At 44.1% G+C, this 18,102-nt stretch overlaps 1 protein-coding gene across 3 annotated transcripts in view; it reads left to right on the forward strand.

Annotated features, from left to right (window-relative positions):
* LOC110488043 (protein tyrosine phosphatase type IVA 3) overlaps positions 1–18,102 on the forward strand; it is a 64,745-nt gene that overhangs the window by 20,162 nt on the left and 26,481 nt on the right. The window contains exons 1-3 of one of the 3 annotated variants that reach the window (XM_021560006.3): positions 7,755–8,009; positions 14,378–14,981; positions 15,846–15,938. In XM_021560006.3, the coding sequence (XP_021415681.1) occupies positions 14,877–14,981; positions 15,846–15,938 (198 nt within the window). In that variant the 5' untranslated portion in view covers positions 7,755–8,009; positions 14,378–14,876. Of the gene's footprint in view, positions 1–7,754; positions 8,194–14,377; positions 14,982–15,845; positions 15,939–18,102 lie in introns of those variants that run through there. The other 2 variants (XM_021560005.3, XM_021560003.3) reach the window with 2 other exon arrangements.

An 18,102-nucleotide genomic window follows, 5' to 3' on the forward strand; every position in this document is an offset into this window, starting at 1 on the left:
CTCCCATACGGACTCTGGAGAGGCAAAGGTCGAGAGCCATGAGTCCTCTGAAACACGACCCCGCCAAGCTGCATTGCTTCTTGACACACTGCTTGCTTAACCCGGAAGCCAACCGCACCAATGTGTCTGAGGAAACACTGTACAGCTGTTGACCGTACAACTGGCGCCCAAGTGCCCAGCCACCACAAGGAGTCGCTAGAGCGCGATGGGAAAAGGACATCCCAGCCGGCCAAACTTTCCCCTAACCCTGACGATGCTGGGCCAATTGTGCGCCGCCTCATGGGTCTCCTGGTCGCGGCCGGCTGCAACACAGCCGGGAACAATCCCAGATCTGTAGTGATGCCTCTAGCACTGCAATGCAGTGGCGTAGACCGCTGCGCCACCCTATCAGTTTGAGAGGGTTTATCTAATGTTCCTTCATTAGATTTGAGCTAATCTTGCTCTGGCTGGCATTAGTTGTTGATCTTGTTGTTGTTGATGTGCATATAGGGAAAGGGAGCTGGACTCCCATGGTATTTGGCTACAAATCTGCAGAAATCCATTCAAGTGTATTTTGTGGCTTTTGCTGAATGTGTTCTAATGATCTAAAGTAAACACAGTCCAGTTCAAAGTGAATGATGGTAGGCCCTTGTAGCAAATTGCATTGTTTGCATAAAGGCCTACGGTACCTCTGACTGGCTATGGCGCACCGGTCTGCGTAGACTCCAGTCCTTCACAAGACAGATGTTTTTATTAGGTTTTATTTACTGCAGTGTCTATTAATTGTCCAAATGCACGGCCGCTTTCCCACTCTGTATTGCTATAGAAGTTTTACAAATGCCTTAGAATGTTTGGGAATTGCGTATACTAAGACTTTATGAAAATGTGAAAATGACCATATCTTAGTGCTCACTTGTCAGAAAATATAATGTAAAGTGTCGTTCTTCCTGGGGGTGTATATGAACAGATTTTAATAAGATAAAATGTTGCTAAAATGCTGGCAGTTCAATTTTAAAAGTAGTAATAAGTTAAGTATCAAAAAGCAAATGCATCCAACAAATGTTTTGCCTTGCGTGCTATGAATATGGGACCGAAATGTAACTTTTTACTACTTTAATACACATATAAGTGAATTGGTTCCAATACTTTTGATCGCCAAAAATTGGGCGACTATGCACTTTCTAAACAGTTCACCCGATATGAATAAAAATGTCCTTTAAAACAAAGCTGACAGTCTCCACTTTTAAACTTGTTTTCATTGTATCATTTCAAACCCAAAGTACAGAGCCAAAAAAACAAAAAATGTGCCACTGTCCCAATACTTTTGGAGCTCACTGTATGTAAGAATGTTGTTCATCGACTACAGCTCAGCCTTCAACACCATAGAGCCCCCCAAGCTCATCACTAAGCTCTGGACCCTGGGTCTGAACCCCGCCTTGTGCAACTGGGTCCTGGACTTCTTGATGGGTCGACCCCAGGTGGTGAAGGTGGGCAGCATGCCAATTGGTAAACTTGATGATTGAGTTGGAGATGGGTGTGGCCACGCATGGGTGAACAGGGAGTACAGGAGGAGGCTGAGCACACACCCCTGTGAAGCCTCCAGGTTGAGGATCAGTGTAATACGTTAGAGGAGGCTTCACAGGGGTGTGTGCTCAGCCTCCTCCTGTACTCCCTGTTCGCCCATGCGTGGCCACACACGTCTCCAACTCAATCATCAAGTTTGACAACAACACAACAGTGGTAGGTCTGATTACCAACAACAACGAGACCGCCTACAGGAAAGGAGGTGAGGGCCCTGGCGGAGTCATGCCAGGAAAATAACTTCTCCCTCAATGTTAACAAAACAAAGGAGCTGATCATGAACTTCAGGAGACAGCTGAGGGCGCATGCCCCCATCCACATTGACGGGGTCGCAGTGGAGAGGCTGAAAAGCTTCAAGATCCTCGGCGTGCAAATCACTGACAACCTTAAATGGTCCATCAACACAGACGGTGTGGTGAAGATGGTGCAACAGTGCCTATTCAACCTAAGGAGACTGAAAAAATTTGGCTTGGCCCCTCAGCCACCCGAGCCACGGCCTGTTCACTCCGCTACCATCTAGAAGGCGGAGACTGTACAGGTGCATCAACGCTGGGACTGCAAGACAGAAGCTGTTTCTCAATCTTCAGGCCTTCAGACTGATAAATAGCCACCGCCAGGTGGCATCTGCCCAGTACCATCTGTTGGTCACAGATACCTTAAATATAAAATGGGCCTCACAATAGGATCCAGGATCTCGTCACAGTATTTCTGTGTATTGAAATTGACATTGATAAAATGCAATTGTGTTCGTTGTCCATAGTTTATGCCTGCCCATACCATAACCCCACCACCACCATGGGGCACTTTGTCCACAATGACAACCGCAAACCGCTCACCCACACGACACCATACACGTCGTCTACGGTTGTGAGGCCAGTTGGACGTACTTCCACATTCTCTAAAACAACGTTGGAGGTGGCTTATGGTAGAGAAATTAACATCTAATTATCTGGCAACAGCTCTGGTGGACATTCCTGCAGTCAGCATGCCAATTGCACGGCTCCCTCAACTAGAATAATCTGTGGCATTGTTGTGTGACAAAACTGCACATTTTAGGGTGGCCTTTTATTGTTCCCAGCCCAAGGTGAACCTGTGTAATGATCATGCTGTTTAATCAGCTTCTTGATATGCCACCCCTGTCAGGTCGATGGGTTATCTTGGCAATGTTGAAATGCTCACTAACGGATGCAAACAAATTTGGGCACGACATTTGAGGTATACAGTGAGGCAAAAAAAGTATTTAGTCAGCCACCAATTGTGCAAGTTCTCCCACTTAAAAAGATGAGAGGCCTGTAATTTTCATCATAGGTACACTTCAACTATGACAGACAAAATGAAAATAAAAAAAATCCAGAAAATCACATTGTAGGATTTTTAATGAATTTATTTGCAAATTATGGTGGAAAATAAGTATTTGGTCAATAACAAATGCTTATCTCAATACTTTGTTATATACCCTTTGTTGGCAATGACAGACGTCAAACGTTTTCTGTAAGTCTTCACAAGGTTTTCACACACTGTTGCTGGTATTTTGGCCCATTCCTCCATGCAGATCTCCTCTAGAGCAGTGATGTTTTGGGGCTGTTGCTGGGCAACACAGACTTTCAACTCCCTCCAAAGATTTTCTATGGGGTTGAGATCTGGAGACTAGCTAGGCCACTCCAGGACCTTTAAATGCTTCTTACGAAGCCACTCCTTCGTTGCCCGGGCAGTGTGTTTGGGATCATTGTCATGCTGAAAGAACCAGCCACGTTTCATCTTCAATGCCCTTGCTGATGGAAGGAGGTTTTCACTCAAAATCTCACGATACATGGCCCCATTTATTCTTTCCTTTACACGGATCAGTCGTCCTGGTCCCTTTGCAGAAAAACAGCTCCAAAGCATGATGTTTCCACCCCCATGCTTCACAGTAGGTATGGTGTTCTTTGGATGCACCTCAGCATTCTTTGTCCTCCAAACACGACGAGTTGAGTTTTTACCAAAAAAGTTATATTTTGGTTTCATCTGACCATATGACATTCTCCCAATCTTCTTCTGGATCATCCAATTGCTCTCTAGCAAACTTCAGACGGGCCTGGACATGTACTGGCTTAAGCAGAGGGACACGTCTGGCACTGGCAGATTTGAGTCCCTGGCGGCGTAGTGTGTTACTGATGGTAGGCTTTGTTACTTGGGTCCCAGCTCTCTGCAGGTTCTGGGATTTTTGCTCACCGTTCTTGTGATCATTTTGACCCCACGGGGTGAGATCTTGCGTGGAGCCCCAGATCGAGGGAGATTATCAGTGGTCTTGTATGTCTTCCATTTCCTAATAATTGCTCCCACAGTTGATTTCTTCAAACCAAGCTGCTTACCTATTGCAGATTCAGTCTTCCCAGCCTGGTGCAGGTCTACAATTTTGTTTCTGGTGTCCTTTGGCTCTTTGGTCTTGGCCATAGTGGAGTTTGGAGTGTGACTGTTTGAGGTTGTAAACAGGTGTCTTTTATACTGATAACAAGTTCAAACAGGTGCCATTAATACAGGTAACGAGTGGAGGACAGAGGAGCCTCTTAAAGAAGAAGTTACAGGTATGTGAGAGCCAGAAATCTTGCTTGTTTGAAGGTGACCAAATACTTATTTTCCACCATGCAAATAAATTCATTAAAAATCCTACAATGTGATTTTCTGGATTTTTTTTTCTTCTGATTTTGTCTGTCATAGTTGAAGTGTACCTATGATGAAAATTACAGGCCTCTCTCATCTTTTTAACTGGGAGAACTTGCACAATTGGTGGCTGACTAAATACTTTTTTGCCCCACTGTATAAGCTTTTTTATTTCAGCTCATGAAACATGGGATCAACCCTTTACATGTGTCGTTTATATTTTTCTTCATTGTATATTTATATTCTAGACTGACATTGCTCGTTCTGACATTTCTTTCTTTTTTTTCTTTTTTTAGCCATCTATGTGTAATGTTTTGTATTGTTCTGTATTACTACACTGTTGGAGTCAGAAACATAAGCATTTCGCTGCACCTGCGATAAATATCTGCAAAATGTGTGTACATGACCAATAAAATGTGATTTGATTTGAAAACAACAAATGGGAACATTAGATCACTTTACTCTCATTTGTTTATTTAGAGTGAAAATGACTGGCCAAACTTCATGGATTTACATGGTGCACTTTAAAAAGTAAAGGTTCCTTTAGGAGTTCTTCAAATTGAAGTGTGGGGAACCCCTATAAATTCTTCGAAGAAGAACCACTTTTAATGGATCCTCAAACCTCTTGAAGAACCTTTTGGGGTTAATTTTTGAACACCCGCACCCTCCCCCATATTATGATTATTATTATTAATAATAATAATAATAATACACATAACAATAACACAATATTTTAGTTGTTAGTGTTTATTATGATTTATTGTGGCAAAGCAGAATACAAAAATCGAAATAGGAGGTAAACTCCTAGCAGAGCCCCAAGTCCAATGGATATATCCTCTGACATGTTGATGTTAATGTGTTGATGTTCTCCGTATCCACAGCCAGAATGATTTTTCAGTGCATGGTGATCGAACAGGTTTCCTGTTATACTCATCAGAGGTGTAGGAATGGTCTGTGAATCTAAAATAAATATGTACAGATGATTAAGAAAACATGCACATGAGAGTATTTATACCCTGGTTCTTGTGGTAAATGTGAATGAAAAACCAGTTGATAATGGTTTTCATACACATGCCTTGTCCATAATGTAGAGGTCTATGGGATTTTCATTCAAGAGGTGAGGGAGGAGGATAATACAAGTGGTCTGCATAACACACCAATACCAATTGACATACCTTTGTATACTTCCTCGTCTGTATCTGCACCCAATACAGCTAGCCTTCCACATATTCTTATAGCATACATATTCTTACCTCTTTGTTGATTGATATCCAATGAATTGTGTACATTTGCTGTTTGAGAAAGACTTTCACAAATATTAAAAGATAGATGGTAACCTCATAAAACAATATATATTTAGATCATACAAGGGACAAACCTTTCCTTAAATTGAGGCGATCTTAAAAATGTTCAGGTAAGTGCCTGCACCTGCTGTCCTAACTGTCCAAATATTTCAGTTGGGCAGTTAGGTTCCTGCAAGAACCCCTACCAACTAAGGAGGTTCCTCGATGAACCCCACCTTCTATGATGTTCTTGGAATAACCTTTTGCGGGCAATTTTCAATGCCAAGAACCATAAGGTTCTTCAAAGAACTTTGAGGATCTTAGAAGAACCCTTGTTGAACAGCACCAGCTGTTCTGGATGACTGTGTGATAACACTCTCGGTAGCCGATGTGAGCAAGACCTTTAAACAGGTCAACTTTCACAAAGCTGTGGGGCCAGACTGATTACCAGGACGTATACTCAAAGCATGCACGGACCAACTGGCAAGTGTCTTTACTGACATGTTCAACCTCTCCCTGACCGAGTCTGTAATATCTACATGTTTCAAGCAGACCACCATAGTCCCTGTGCCCAAGAACGCGAAGGTAACCTGCCTAAGTGATTACCGCCTCGTAGCACTCACGTTGGTAGCCATGAAGTGCTTTGAAAGGTTGGTCATGGCTCACATCAATAGCATCGTCCCGGATACCCTAGACCCACTCCAATTCGCATACCACCCCAACAGATCCACAGATGACGCAATCTCAATCGCACTCCACACTGCGCTTTCCCACCTGGACAAAAAGAACACTTATGTGAGAATGCTGTTCATTGACTACAGCTCAGCGTTCACAAAGCTCATCACTAAGCTAAGGACCCTAGGACTAAACACCTACCTCTGCAACTGGATCCTGGACCTCCTGATGGGCCTCCCCCAGGTGGCAAGGGTAGGCAACAACACATCTGCCACGCTGATCCTCAACACTGGGGCCTCTCAGGGGTGTGTACTTAGTCCTCTCCTGTACTCCCTGTTCACCCACGACTGCGTGGCCAAACACGACTCCAACACCATCAATAAGTTTGTTGACGACACAACAGTGGTAGGCCTGATCACTGACAACGATGAGACAGCTTATAGGGCGGAGGTCAGAGAACTGGCAGTGTGGTGCCAGGACAACAACCTCTGCCTCAATGTGAGCAAGACAAAGGAGCAGATCGTGGACTACAGGATAAGGCGGGCTGAACAGGCCCCCATTAACATCGATGGGGCTGTAGTGGAGCGGGTCAAGAGTTTCAAGTTCCTTGGTGTCCACATCACCAACACAATATCATGGTCCAAACACACCAAGACAGTCACAAAAGGGCAAGACAAAACCTTTTCCCCCTCAGGAGGCTGAAAATATTTGGCATGGGTCTGACCGTAAGGCGCTACAGATGGTAGTGCGTATGGCCCAGTACATCACTGGGGCCAAGCTTCCTGCCATCCAGGACCTATATATTAGGTGGTGTCAGAGGAAAGGGCAAAAAATTGTCAAAGACTCCAGTCAACCAAGTCATAGACTGTTTTCTCTGTTACCGCACGGCAAGCGGTACTGGAGCGCCAAGTCTAGGACCAAAACGCTCCTTAACTGCTTCTACCCCCAAGCCATAAGACTTCCAGACTATTTACATTGACCCCCCCCCCCCCCCTACAATGCATAGTCACTTCATCCCTACCTTCATCCCATACCTATTCCTACCTACCTATTCCTACCTGTACACATTACCTCAACTAACTTGTAGCCCGCACATTGACTAGCCTCGTTTATTGTTATTTTATTGTGTTACTTTTTAGAATGTTTTACTTTAGTTTATTTGGCAAATATTCTCTTAACTCTTTAACTGCATTGTTGGTTAAGGGCTTGTAAGTAAGCATTTCACGGTACTGATTGTATCGAGAGCATGTGACAAGTACAATTTGATTTGAACCCCTAATTTTTAGACTGTGGGGGACCTGAGCCTTTATTCATTTTAATAAATTAATAAACTTTCAAGAATTTCTACACAAAATATAAAAAATGTATGGAACATTAGCACAAATATTTCGATTGCTTTGGAGTAAGGGGAGCAATTCTCCTCAATTTCACTCTCCTAATCTCAATTACATTGATTATCCTACATTGGGGATAAATGAAAGATTTAGTGGTTGACTGTTGTACACTTCCCTGACCATGTTTATTTCTTCCTGCAAGTGAGAGACACTTTTGGTGGGTTCAGCAGCATTTACTGAGATGAGAACTGAAGAATGAAGATGGGTGGGATAGACCGTTGTGGGCGGCTCTCTCTCCACTCTTATGAGCAGAGGCTCTGTCTGCTTTGCTATGATATGAGCGGCAGACCCGACCTAGTGTAGCCGAGTAGGCTACGTGCCATAAATAAATCAAGCCTGAACTGTCTCAACCGAGTCAGAGAAAATGGTATTTGGTGTCGGCTGTTAACCTCCAGTGATTATCTTGGGAATAACAGAACAGGCTCAATTATTCCGAGCAGGGAGCTAGCTGCGTAAGGTAGGCTAAAGTAGCACAGGGAGGGGCAAGAGAGCGGTAGAGACGGGCGCACAAACTAATTTGGCCACGTCTGTTCTCTCATAACCAGCGCTCTACAAGCTGAAAGCCGTTCTGCAAGAGATGTTTGGTCTGTCTTTGTCGTAGGGTTTACTCATAATTCCGAGGAGCGGTAAGAGGATTCGATGTACGTGGACCAGTGCCATACATTTAGATAAATATATGGCTCTGATGTGGATTGAATGTGTTTTTTACACCGGCAGTTTTAAATCGTCGGAGTGAACCGAGGTGCGTCTTTGCGCGACTGGGGGGGTCTACCGTCGGTCAGTGTCTGTCAAACAGCGTCTCACTGGGGGCAGTCTTATTGGCTTTTTTATGTCACTGATTGAATTGGATTTTGAGGTTATAAAGTTTACCTGTATTAGTGTGTGTCAGTGTAATGCTCCACAGTTATTCAATATTGTAGACTAGGCTAATAATTATATAATTGAATCTGGAGCAGAACTAATATGGACAATTGTAAACCATTCCTGAAATCGTATTTTTTTATTGAACACGTATAGTATGTAGGTTGTAAAGCAGATAAATTCTGTTCTCTGTGAAAATGTTCTCATAAATGTAATGTTTTTATTGTTATTTTGACCCTTAGAGAATCCTTTCCAGCATATCTAATGTGGAAAATTGGTTGGGGAAATGAAAACAGTGATGGAAGGTGAATTGAATGCCTTTTTGTTGCTCATTTAATAAACAAACCATTATTTTATGTTGCACACCATCTTGAATCATAATTTACATACAGGGCTGGCCCTAGCCTTTTGGAGGCCCTAAGCGAGATTTGGTTGCAGTCCCCACCCACCCACCTCACAGGCAAAACATTTTAGTGACCCCCCTCTTGATGATGAGGAGAAAAATGTCAGTTTTAAAGTGAATTTCCTTTTTTACACATTTTGCCTTGGGGAGTCGAGAAAATGTTGTAGATTTAAAGCAAGCTTTCTGCAATTCTACACATTTTGCCATTGGATGGAGAGACATTTGCGGTTTTTAAAGCTAATTTCCTGCAATTCTACAAATTTTGTCAAGACTTATGCCATCCCACTGGGCAAAACCTGGTTGAATCAACGCTGTTTCCGTGTCATTTCAACAACAACAAAGTCAATATGATGAATTTGAATCATCACGAAAAACTGATTGGATTTGCAAAAAGTCATCAATGTAAAGGAAGAGTCGTCCCCCCCCCCCCCCCCCCAACTTTTAACCTAAATTCAATGATGTGATTTTTGTTGTTGAATTCACATTAGTTGACAACTCAACCATGATTACTACAAGTGTAGCTATCTGGCTAGAGTAATTTATCAATCTCAGAATTGTTAGCTGACATGGTTAATTGAGTGACTGTCAGTAGCTGTGAAATATGTGCATTTTCCTACCAGTGGTGTGTTCCCACCAAACTGACTTGTTGCGGAACTCTACAGATAGTTGGTAACAAACTGTTGCATGAAATAGCGAATGTGGTCTTGGCACTTGTGTTCTAGCCAACAGCGAGACTACATAATGAGATTATTATGGATAAGGACAAGAATATATTTTTTGGTCAAACGGCAGTCAAGCATTGCTCATCATGTCACCAGAATAATAAATACTCTACATTTATTGGAAAGGAGCGTCAAGCTCATCCCTGTGCACTTTCAGGACCTTGGGAAGTTCATCACAATTCATTTAATCTGTAGCTCAACAAACTGCATGGTTTTACAGACACAAAAAGATCCCACCATGTCAAATGAACAAATTATCTGTTGGCATTTATAAAATGATGCCGAAACTTCCTGTCCCTCACAGCTGTCGTAATATATATTTTTTTACACGTTTGGACTTTACTTGCATTAAAACTGTGGATGGGAACTGACTGACATAAAAAGAGAAACGGCTGATAACACAACCACATTTTGAAATTCCACGTTGTGTAGTCTACTATTCTAACTCTCAACAGTAAATTGAGACCTCTACTGAGTCCGCCCCCACCATAACAAAGTCTGTGTATATACAGTCGTAGCCAAAAGTTTTGAGAATGACAAAAATATTCATTTCCACAAAGTTTGTTGCTTCAGTGTCTTTAGATATTTTTGTCAGATGTTACTATGGAATACTAAAGTATAATTACAAGCATTTCATAAGTGTCAAAGGCTTTTATTGACAATTACATGAAGTTGATGCAGAGAGTCAATATTTGCAGTGTTGACCCTTCTTTTTCAAGACCTCTGCAATCCGCCCTGGCATGCTGTCAATTCACTTCTGACTAATGGCAGCCCATTCTTGCATAATCAATGCTTGGTGTTTGTCAGAATTTGTGGGTTTTTGTTTGTCCACCCGCCTCTTGAGAATTGACCACAAGTTCTCAATGGGATTAAGGTCTGGGGAGTTTCCTGGCCATGGACCCAAAATATCAATGTTTTGTTCCCCGAGCCACTTAGTTATCACTTTTGCCTAATGGCAAGGTGCTCCATCATGCTGGAAAAGGCATTGTTCGTCACCAAACTGTTCCTGGGTGGTTGGGAGAAGTTGCTCTCTGAGGGTGTGTTGGCACCATTCATGGCTGTGTTCTTAGGCAAAATTGTGAGTGAGCCCACTCCCTTGGCTGAGAATCAACCCCACACATGAATGGTCTCAGGATGCTTTACTGTTGGCATGACACAGGACTGATGGTAGCGCTCACCTTGTCTTCTCCGGACAAGCTTTTTTCCGGAGGACCCCAGTCCTCAGCATTCTAATCCCTGTACCTTTTGCAGAATATCAGTCTGTCCCTAATGTTTTTCCTGGAGAGAAGTGGCTTCTTTGCTGCCCTTTTTGACACCAGGCCATCCTCCAAAAGTCTTCACCTCACTGTGTGTGCAGATGCACTCACACCTGCCTGCTGCCATTCCTGAGCAAGCTCTGTACTGGTGGTTCCCCGATCCCGCAGCTGAATCAACTTTAGGAGACGGTTCTGGCGCTTGCTGGACTTTCTTGGGTGCCCTGAAGTCTTCTTCACAACAATTGAACCGCTCTCTTTGAAGTTCTTGATGATCCGATAAATGGTTGATTTAGGTGCAATCTTACTGGCAGCAATATCCTTGCCTGTGAAGCCCTTTTTGTGCAAAGCAATGAAGACGGCACGTGTTTCCTTCCAGGTAACCATGATTGACAGAGGAAGAACTGATTCCAAGCACCACCCTCCTTTTTGAGGCTTCCAGTCTGTTATTGGAACTCAATCAGCATGACAGAGTGATCTCCAGCCTTGTCCTCGTCAACACTCACACCTGTGTTAATGAGAGAATCACTGACATGTCAGCTGGTCCTTTTGTGGCAGGGCTAAGATGCAGTGGAAATATTTTGGGGGGGATTCAGTTCATTTCCATGGCAAAGAGGGACTTTGCAATTAATTGCAATTCATCTGATCACTCTTCATAACATTCTGGAGTATATTCAAATTGCCATCATACAAACTGAGGCAGCAGACTTTGTGAAAATTAATATTTGTGTCATTTCTCAAAACTTTTGGCCACAGCTGTACAGTGCCTTGGGAAAATATTCTGACCCCTTTTTCCACAGTTTGATAGGTTACAGCCTTATTCTAAAATGTATTAAATGTACTTTTTTCTGTGTCAATCTACACACAATACCCCATAATGACAAAGCAATGTATTCAGACACTTTACTCAGTACTTTGTAGGAGCACCTTACAGCAATTACAGTCTTGAGTCTTCTTGGGTATGACACTACAAGCTTGGCACACCTCTTTGGTGAGTTTCTCCCATTCTTCTCTGCAGATCCTCAAGCTCTGTCAGGTTGGATGGGGAGCGTTGCTGCACAACTATTTTCAGATCTCTCCAGAAATGTTCGATCAGGTTGAAGTCCAGGCTCTGGCTGTGCCACTCAAGGACATTCAGAGACTTGTCCTGAAGCCACTCCTGTGTTGTCTTGGCTGTGTGCTTAGGGTTGTTGTCCTTGTTGGAAGGGGAACCTTTGCCCCAGTCTGAGGTCCTAAGCGCTCTGGAGGTTTTCATAAAGGATCTCTCTGTAATATGGTGCCAGGTTTCCTCCAGACGTGATGCTTGGCATTTAGGCCAAAGAGTTCAATCTTGGTTTCATCAGACGAGGGAATCAATCGGGGGAGAAGGGCCTTGGTCAAGGAGGTGACCAAGAACCCGATAGTCACTCTGACAGAGCTCCAGAGTTCCTCTGTGGAGATGGGACAATCTTCCAGAAGGACAACCATCTCTGTAGCACCACCAATCAGGCCATTATGGAAGAGTGGCCAGACAGAAGCCACTCTTCAGTAAAAGGCACATGACAGCCTGCTTGGAGTTTGCCAAAAGGGACCTAAAGACTCTCAGACCACGAGAGACAAGATTCTCTGGTCTGATGAAACCCATGCCAAGCGTCACTTCTGGAAGAAACCTGGCACCATCCCTACGGTGAAGCATGGTCGAGGCAGCATCATGCTGTGGGGATGTTCTTCAGTGGCAGGGACTGGGAGACGAGTCAGGATTGAGAGAAGATGAACGGCGCAAAGTACAGAAAAATATTTGATGAAAACCTACTCCAGACCTCTCAGGATCTCAGACTGGGGCGAAGGTTTTCCTTCCAACAGGACAACGACCCTAAGCACACGGCCAAGACAACGCAGGAATGCCTAAGGGACAAGTCTCAATGTCCTTGAGTAACCCGGACTTGAACCCGATCGAACATCTCTGGAGAGACCTGAAAATGACTGTGCAGTGATGCTCTCCATTAACTTGACAGAGCTTGAGAGGATATTTCCATTTTTTTAAATGAAGGCCTGATTCACACAGTCTCCTCTGAACAGTTGATGTTGAGATGTGTCTGTTACTTTAGCATTTATTTGGGCTGCAATTTCTGAGGCAGGCAACTCGAAGGAACTTTTCCTTTTCTGTGGCTGTCCGATTGAGAGACAGTTTCATCATAGCACCTGAGTAAAGTGTCTGGATATTTACGTAAATGTGATATTTCCATTTTTTATTTTTTTTAAATATATTTGACAAATTCTTAACCTGTTTTTGCTTTGTCATTATAGGGTATTGTGTGTAAATTGATGAGGCAATAAAAATAAAGTAAAAAACATTTTAGAATAAGGATGTAACGTAACAAAATGTGGGAAAAGTCAAGAGGTCTGAATAATTACAGAATTGTGTGTGTGTGTGTGTGTGAACAAAAAGGTATTTTCAGCTCTTGAAACATGGGACTAACACTTTACATGTTGCATTTATATTTTTGTTCAGTGTGTGTGTATATATACAATCAAAAGTTTGGACACAACTACTCATTCCATGGTTTTTCTTAAATTGTACTATTTTTACATTATAGAATAATAGTGAAGAACTTCAAGAACTTTGAAGTTTCTTCAAGTGCAGTCGCAAAAACTTTCAAGAGCTATGATGAAACTGCCTCTCATGAGGACCGCCACAGGAAAGGAAGACCCATAGTTGCAGAGGACAAGTTCATTAGAATTACCTGCCTCAGAAATTGCAGCCCAAATAAAAGCTTCACAGAGTACAGACACATCTCAACATCAACTGTTCAGAGGAGACTGCGTGAATCAGGCCTTCATGGTCAAACTGCTGCAAAGAAACCACTACTAAAGGGCACTAATAATAAGAAGAGACTTGTTTGGGCCAAGAAACACAAGTAATGGACGCTAGATCAGCGGAAATCTCTCCTTTGTTCTGATGAGTCCAAATGTTAGATTTTTAGTTCCAACTGCCGTGGCTTTGTGAGAAGCAGAGTAGGTGAACGGTTGATCTCCACACATGTGGTTCCCACTGTGAAGCATGGAGGAGGTGTGATGGTGCTGTGCTGGTGACATTGTTGGTGATTTATTTAGAATTCAAGGCACACTTAGCCAGCATGACTACGCAGCATTCTGCAGCGATACGCCATCCCAACTGGTTTGCGCTTAGTGAGACTATAATTTGTTTTTCAACAGGACAATGACCCAACACACCTCCAGACTGTATATATCCAGCTATTCATCTATTTCTATCGCTCTCTCCTATCTATTTATCTATTAATGAATTATTATTATTAAAATATATTTTTTTCTCCATTATTTTTGGGTTCGGGGGCCCCCTAGCGGCCCCCTGATGTCACTTATGCTTGGAGCCGACCCTGTTTACATAGTGCCAGTCATGTGGGAGGGGAGAGACGAGAGGGGGAGAGTGAAAGAGAGGGAAATATCATTAATCTGTTCTCCAGCCAGCTCTTCCCGAGGATGCAGCCAGTGTTTTGTGTTTGTTTCTCAGATTTATCTTGCTTGTGGTTAACTCTCTTCTGTCTTTCTTTGCCTCCCCCCTTTCCTCCCTGTTGGCGCCACACAGTTTTACACCCTTGGCGCTGTGCTTTTGATGGCGTTCTTGCAGAGGACTGGAGACTACTGCCACGCTCAACATCCCAGAGCATAGGCTGATCCAGGGGAGGATGCCCACTGCTCTGCCTTCTCCGCCTAATACCCTGCACTGATCCCTGGGTACCAACGCATCGAGGGCTCCCTGCCTCCCAGGACTCTCCACACCCTAGGTCTGTCACTCTAAGACCCTCTCTCAGGAACCCTAATGGGATGATTGGACTAACTATTCCACGACTCTTCAGTGAAAGCCCAAGACCTCATCTAAACCAACCACAGTGACCCTCCCAAGGATCGACCAACCCGAGGACAGACTTGTATTTTTTATTGTCTTAAAGGAGGGACAGGACTGAGAACGTCTGCAGGAGTTTAGCCCACCAGCGACCGTGGCCACCGTGGACGACCAGTTTGTGTTCCCCTTGCGTCCCTGTCCGTGTTGCGTTCGCCCCCCCAGCTGGGTAAGGGTTGTCAACATGGCCCGTATGAACCGTCCGGCGCCGGCCGAGGTGTGCTACAAGAACATGCGGCTGCTCATCACGCACAACCCCACGAACTCCACCCTCAACAGCTTCATCGAGGTGAGGACCGCTCTATCCCCGCTCGTTTAGACCTGCTAATATTTTTTTCTCATGATTCTCTCTCCATACATCCCTCTCTTTCTCTCTAGTTCTTTTCTCCCATTTCTCTTTCCCTCTCATCCTCCCTATTTTTTCCCTCTCTTCATGTCGTTATTCTCTCTCCTTCCTTGTCTTTCTGTCTCTCTCCTTGTTTCCACTGACACATCTTCTTGACACTGCTCCAAGGCCCTATCTTAAGAAAAGTGTTTCTATGACACAGAAAAAAGCACAGACTATAGAGAGGGTCTGATGATGACAACGGTGCGCTGGCTGCTTCCTCTTCAGCAATGCCTCAGTTTCCATGGCGATGTGTCCCGCTGCCACGTCGGTCTCATGGCACGGGCAGTGAGAGGAGCGTGCCGCGCAGTCAGACAATAGCAGAACTAAGGCTGCCCTTCTCAGGGCACATAGCCCACATGTGGTTCTATCTTAAAGAGTGCCACAATGCCACGGACAGGCAGGCAGACAAACAAACAGTCAAACCGGCAGACAGACCGTCCCAGGCAGGCAGGCAGGCAGACCGTCCCAGGCAGGCAGGCAGGCAGACCGTCCCAGGCAGGCAGGCAGGCAGACCGTCCCAGGCAGGCAGGCAGGCAGACTGTCCCAGGCAGGCAGACACACAGTCCCAGGCAGACAGGCACAGTCCCAGGCAGACAGACAGAACCCTTAAAGTAACTAAATCAGCCTGCTGTACTACTATGAGCATGGGTCCATGCACGTGTATAGGCTATATATTTGTACACGCATGTCCCCGCCCCCCAAAACACACACACTGTGTTTGAGTTATTTTTCAATGGAACTCCTTCCCTCCTTCCTCCACCGTAGGACCTTAAGAAGTACGGAGCCACGACGGTAGTGAGAGTGTGTGAGATCACCTATGATAAGGCTCCATTGGAGAAGGATGGCATCACCGTGGTGGTGAGTACAGACCAGTGTCACGTCCCTCACACTTCATTGTGAAGTGGACACACAAACACACACGCACTGTGAAGAGAAGAGCAGGGTAGAGCGGAGTGTTTCGGTCTTGGACAGGACTTCCAGTACTGATTCCAGGGGTTTCAGTTGGGTATGGTAGGGTATTGTCATTGGTTGCACTGATTGCGCTATTTGTCTACATAACCTGGTTAAAGCATTCATGACATTACCCTGAAGAAGACACAGTGAGGTGTTCTACCCAATAAATGACTGGGAGTTTACAAACATGGAGTGTGTGACTCTCTTTGTTTCATGGTAGGGTAGTTGCCATACCCTAGCTCAAAACCCCACATTTTAAGTAGTCACATTTTTTTTGGTCGGGGGGTTGAATTTAAAATTCAACTGCTGTTTATAGTATTAAATTGCTCACTTTAAGACCATGCCAGCCTGCATACCTTTTTCTGTCAAGGCAGGGAGCAGAGATGGGGCCACCTGCTTTGCTGGTCAGCTGTTTAGCTAGACCGCTCCGCCACTCGGGCTCCTGAGTGGTGCAGCACTGCATCTCAGTGCAAGAGGTGTCACTGCAGTGACCCTGGTTCGAATCCAGGCTGCATCACATCCGGCCGTGATTGGGGGTCCCATAGGGCAGCACACAATTGGCCCAGCATCGTCTGGGTCTGGCCGGGGTAGGCCGTCATTGTAAATAAGAATAAATGACTGGCAGAGTTAAATAAAGGCTACATTATGCAGTGCGCCGATTGCTTTGAATTTGATTTGGGCATTTAAACTCAACAATGCCTCAATATTCGCAGAATGTTTCCCTTCACTGGCAAATAATGCAGACAGGCAAATGCAGAAATTAGCTGGTATTCATATCTGGATGCAACGCAATGAGACAGTATTGGTGGGAAGCGCAGGAGAGCAGTTCCACAAGGATGGCTTCATATAGCCTATAGCAGGGGGTCAGCAACCTTTTTTCATGTGGAGTGCCAATTTACTATTTCTAAAGATCTGTGTGCCAGTTCTGGTTTTCATATACACATTGTAGGCTACCTAACTGTGACCCCAAAAAATTGTAACCGCAAACAAATGGAATAATGTTATAGCTGGCTACTATACGGAGGTGCTGTCCATTCAGTGCCATGCCACAGAGCTCCAGTATAGACGGGTTAGCTGAGAACGCCTTGAAAATGATTTGAACGCTTCAATGGGGCAATAGGCAGTGTGTTGTTGTGACTCTGGATGGCCAGATAGCTAGCAACAATGACAAGAAACTGCCATGTGAGGAATCGTAGGTGGCTCGTTTCAGTTAGTTTTATCTTGTTCTTGATACCATGTCTTGTTTTGAGGTGTTTTGACTGATGTCATCTCAATGCCAATATGGCAGAAACTAATGTATGGTAGTAGGGTTGCAAAGGGTCGGAAACGTTCCGGTAAATATCCAGAATTTTTCCGGAAATTTTCCATGGGAAGTTAAGCCCGGGAATTTGGGGAATTCTGCCGAAATTCATTAAAAAAAAAAAAAGTTAGTTTATAACAGTGAACCTTTTTTGTGGGATACACATAAGGTAATTTTAGGGCTTGTGGGATATTTTGGTGAAACTATCACCAATTCAATGGAATTGCAACCTTCTGCATGCACTGTGCATTCTTCCATCACATGTGCAGTTGCACTCTTCCATCAGAATCACAGCTGATTCTCAAGATCTTGCACACTAATGAGATGCTATCGAGCTCACTCTACTACACTGTCTTAGCCAAGGGCTACATGCTTTCTGGTAAGTTTTGATTACAATACTGAGTGGGGTGAATATATTTGATGACATACATTATTTTTTGTTAACTAGTAAATAGTAGCCTACAGCAAAGTGTGTTTGACCTCTCTGCGCACCGAACCCGTTAGCGGGATTAAATTTGACAACATACGGTGATCGCTACATAAATAGTCCTATTAAACATGAATGAAAATACAAGTGTCTCACATGGTTCGAACGCCTAGAATCTTGCTAATCCAACTGCGTTGTCAGATTTAAAAAATGATTTATTGCGAAAGAATACGCTGCGATTATCTGAGCACACACCCCCATATCAAACTACTTATTCAGCCAGCACTTGCGTAACGAAATCACAGATTGCATTGAAATAAATAGTTTACCTTTTGAAGATC

Source organism: Oncorhynchus mykiss, chromosome 30 (assembly GCF_057628025.1).
Source record: "Oncorhynchus mykiss isolate SJ-2025 chromosome 30, ASM5762802v1, whole genome shotgun sequence".
NCBI lineage: Eukaryota > Metazoa > Chordata > Actinopteri > Salmoniformes > Salmonidae > Oncorhynchus > Oncorhynchus mykiss.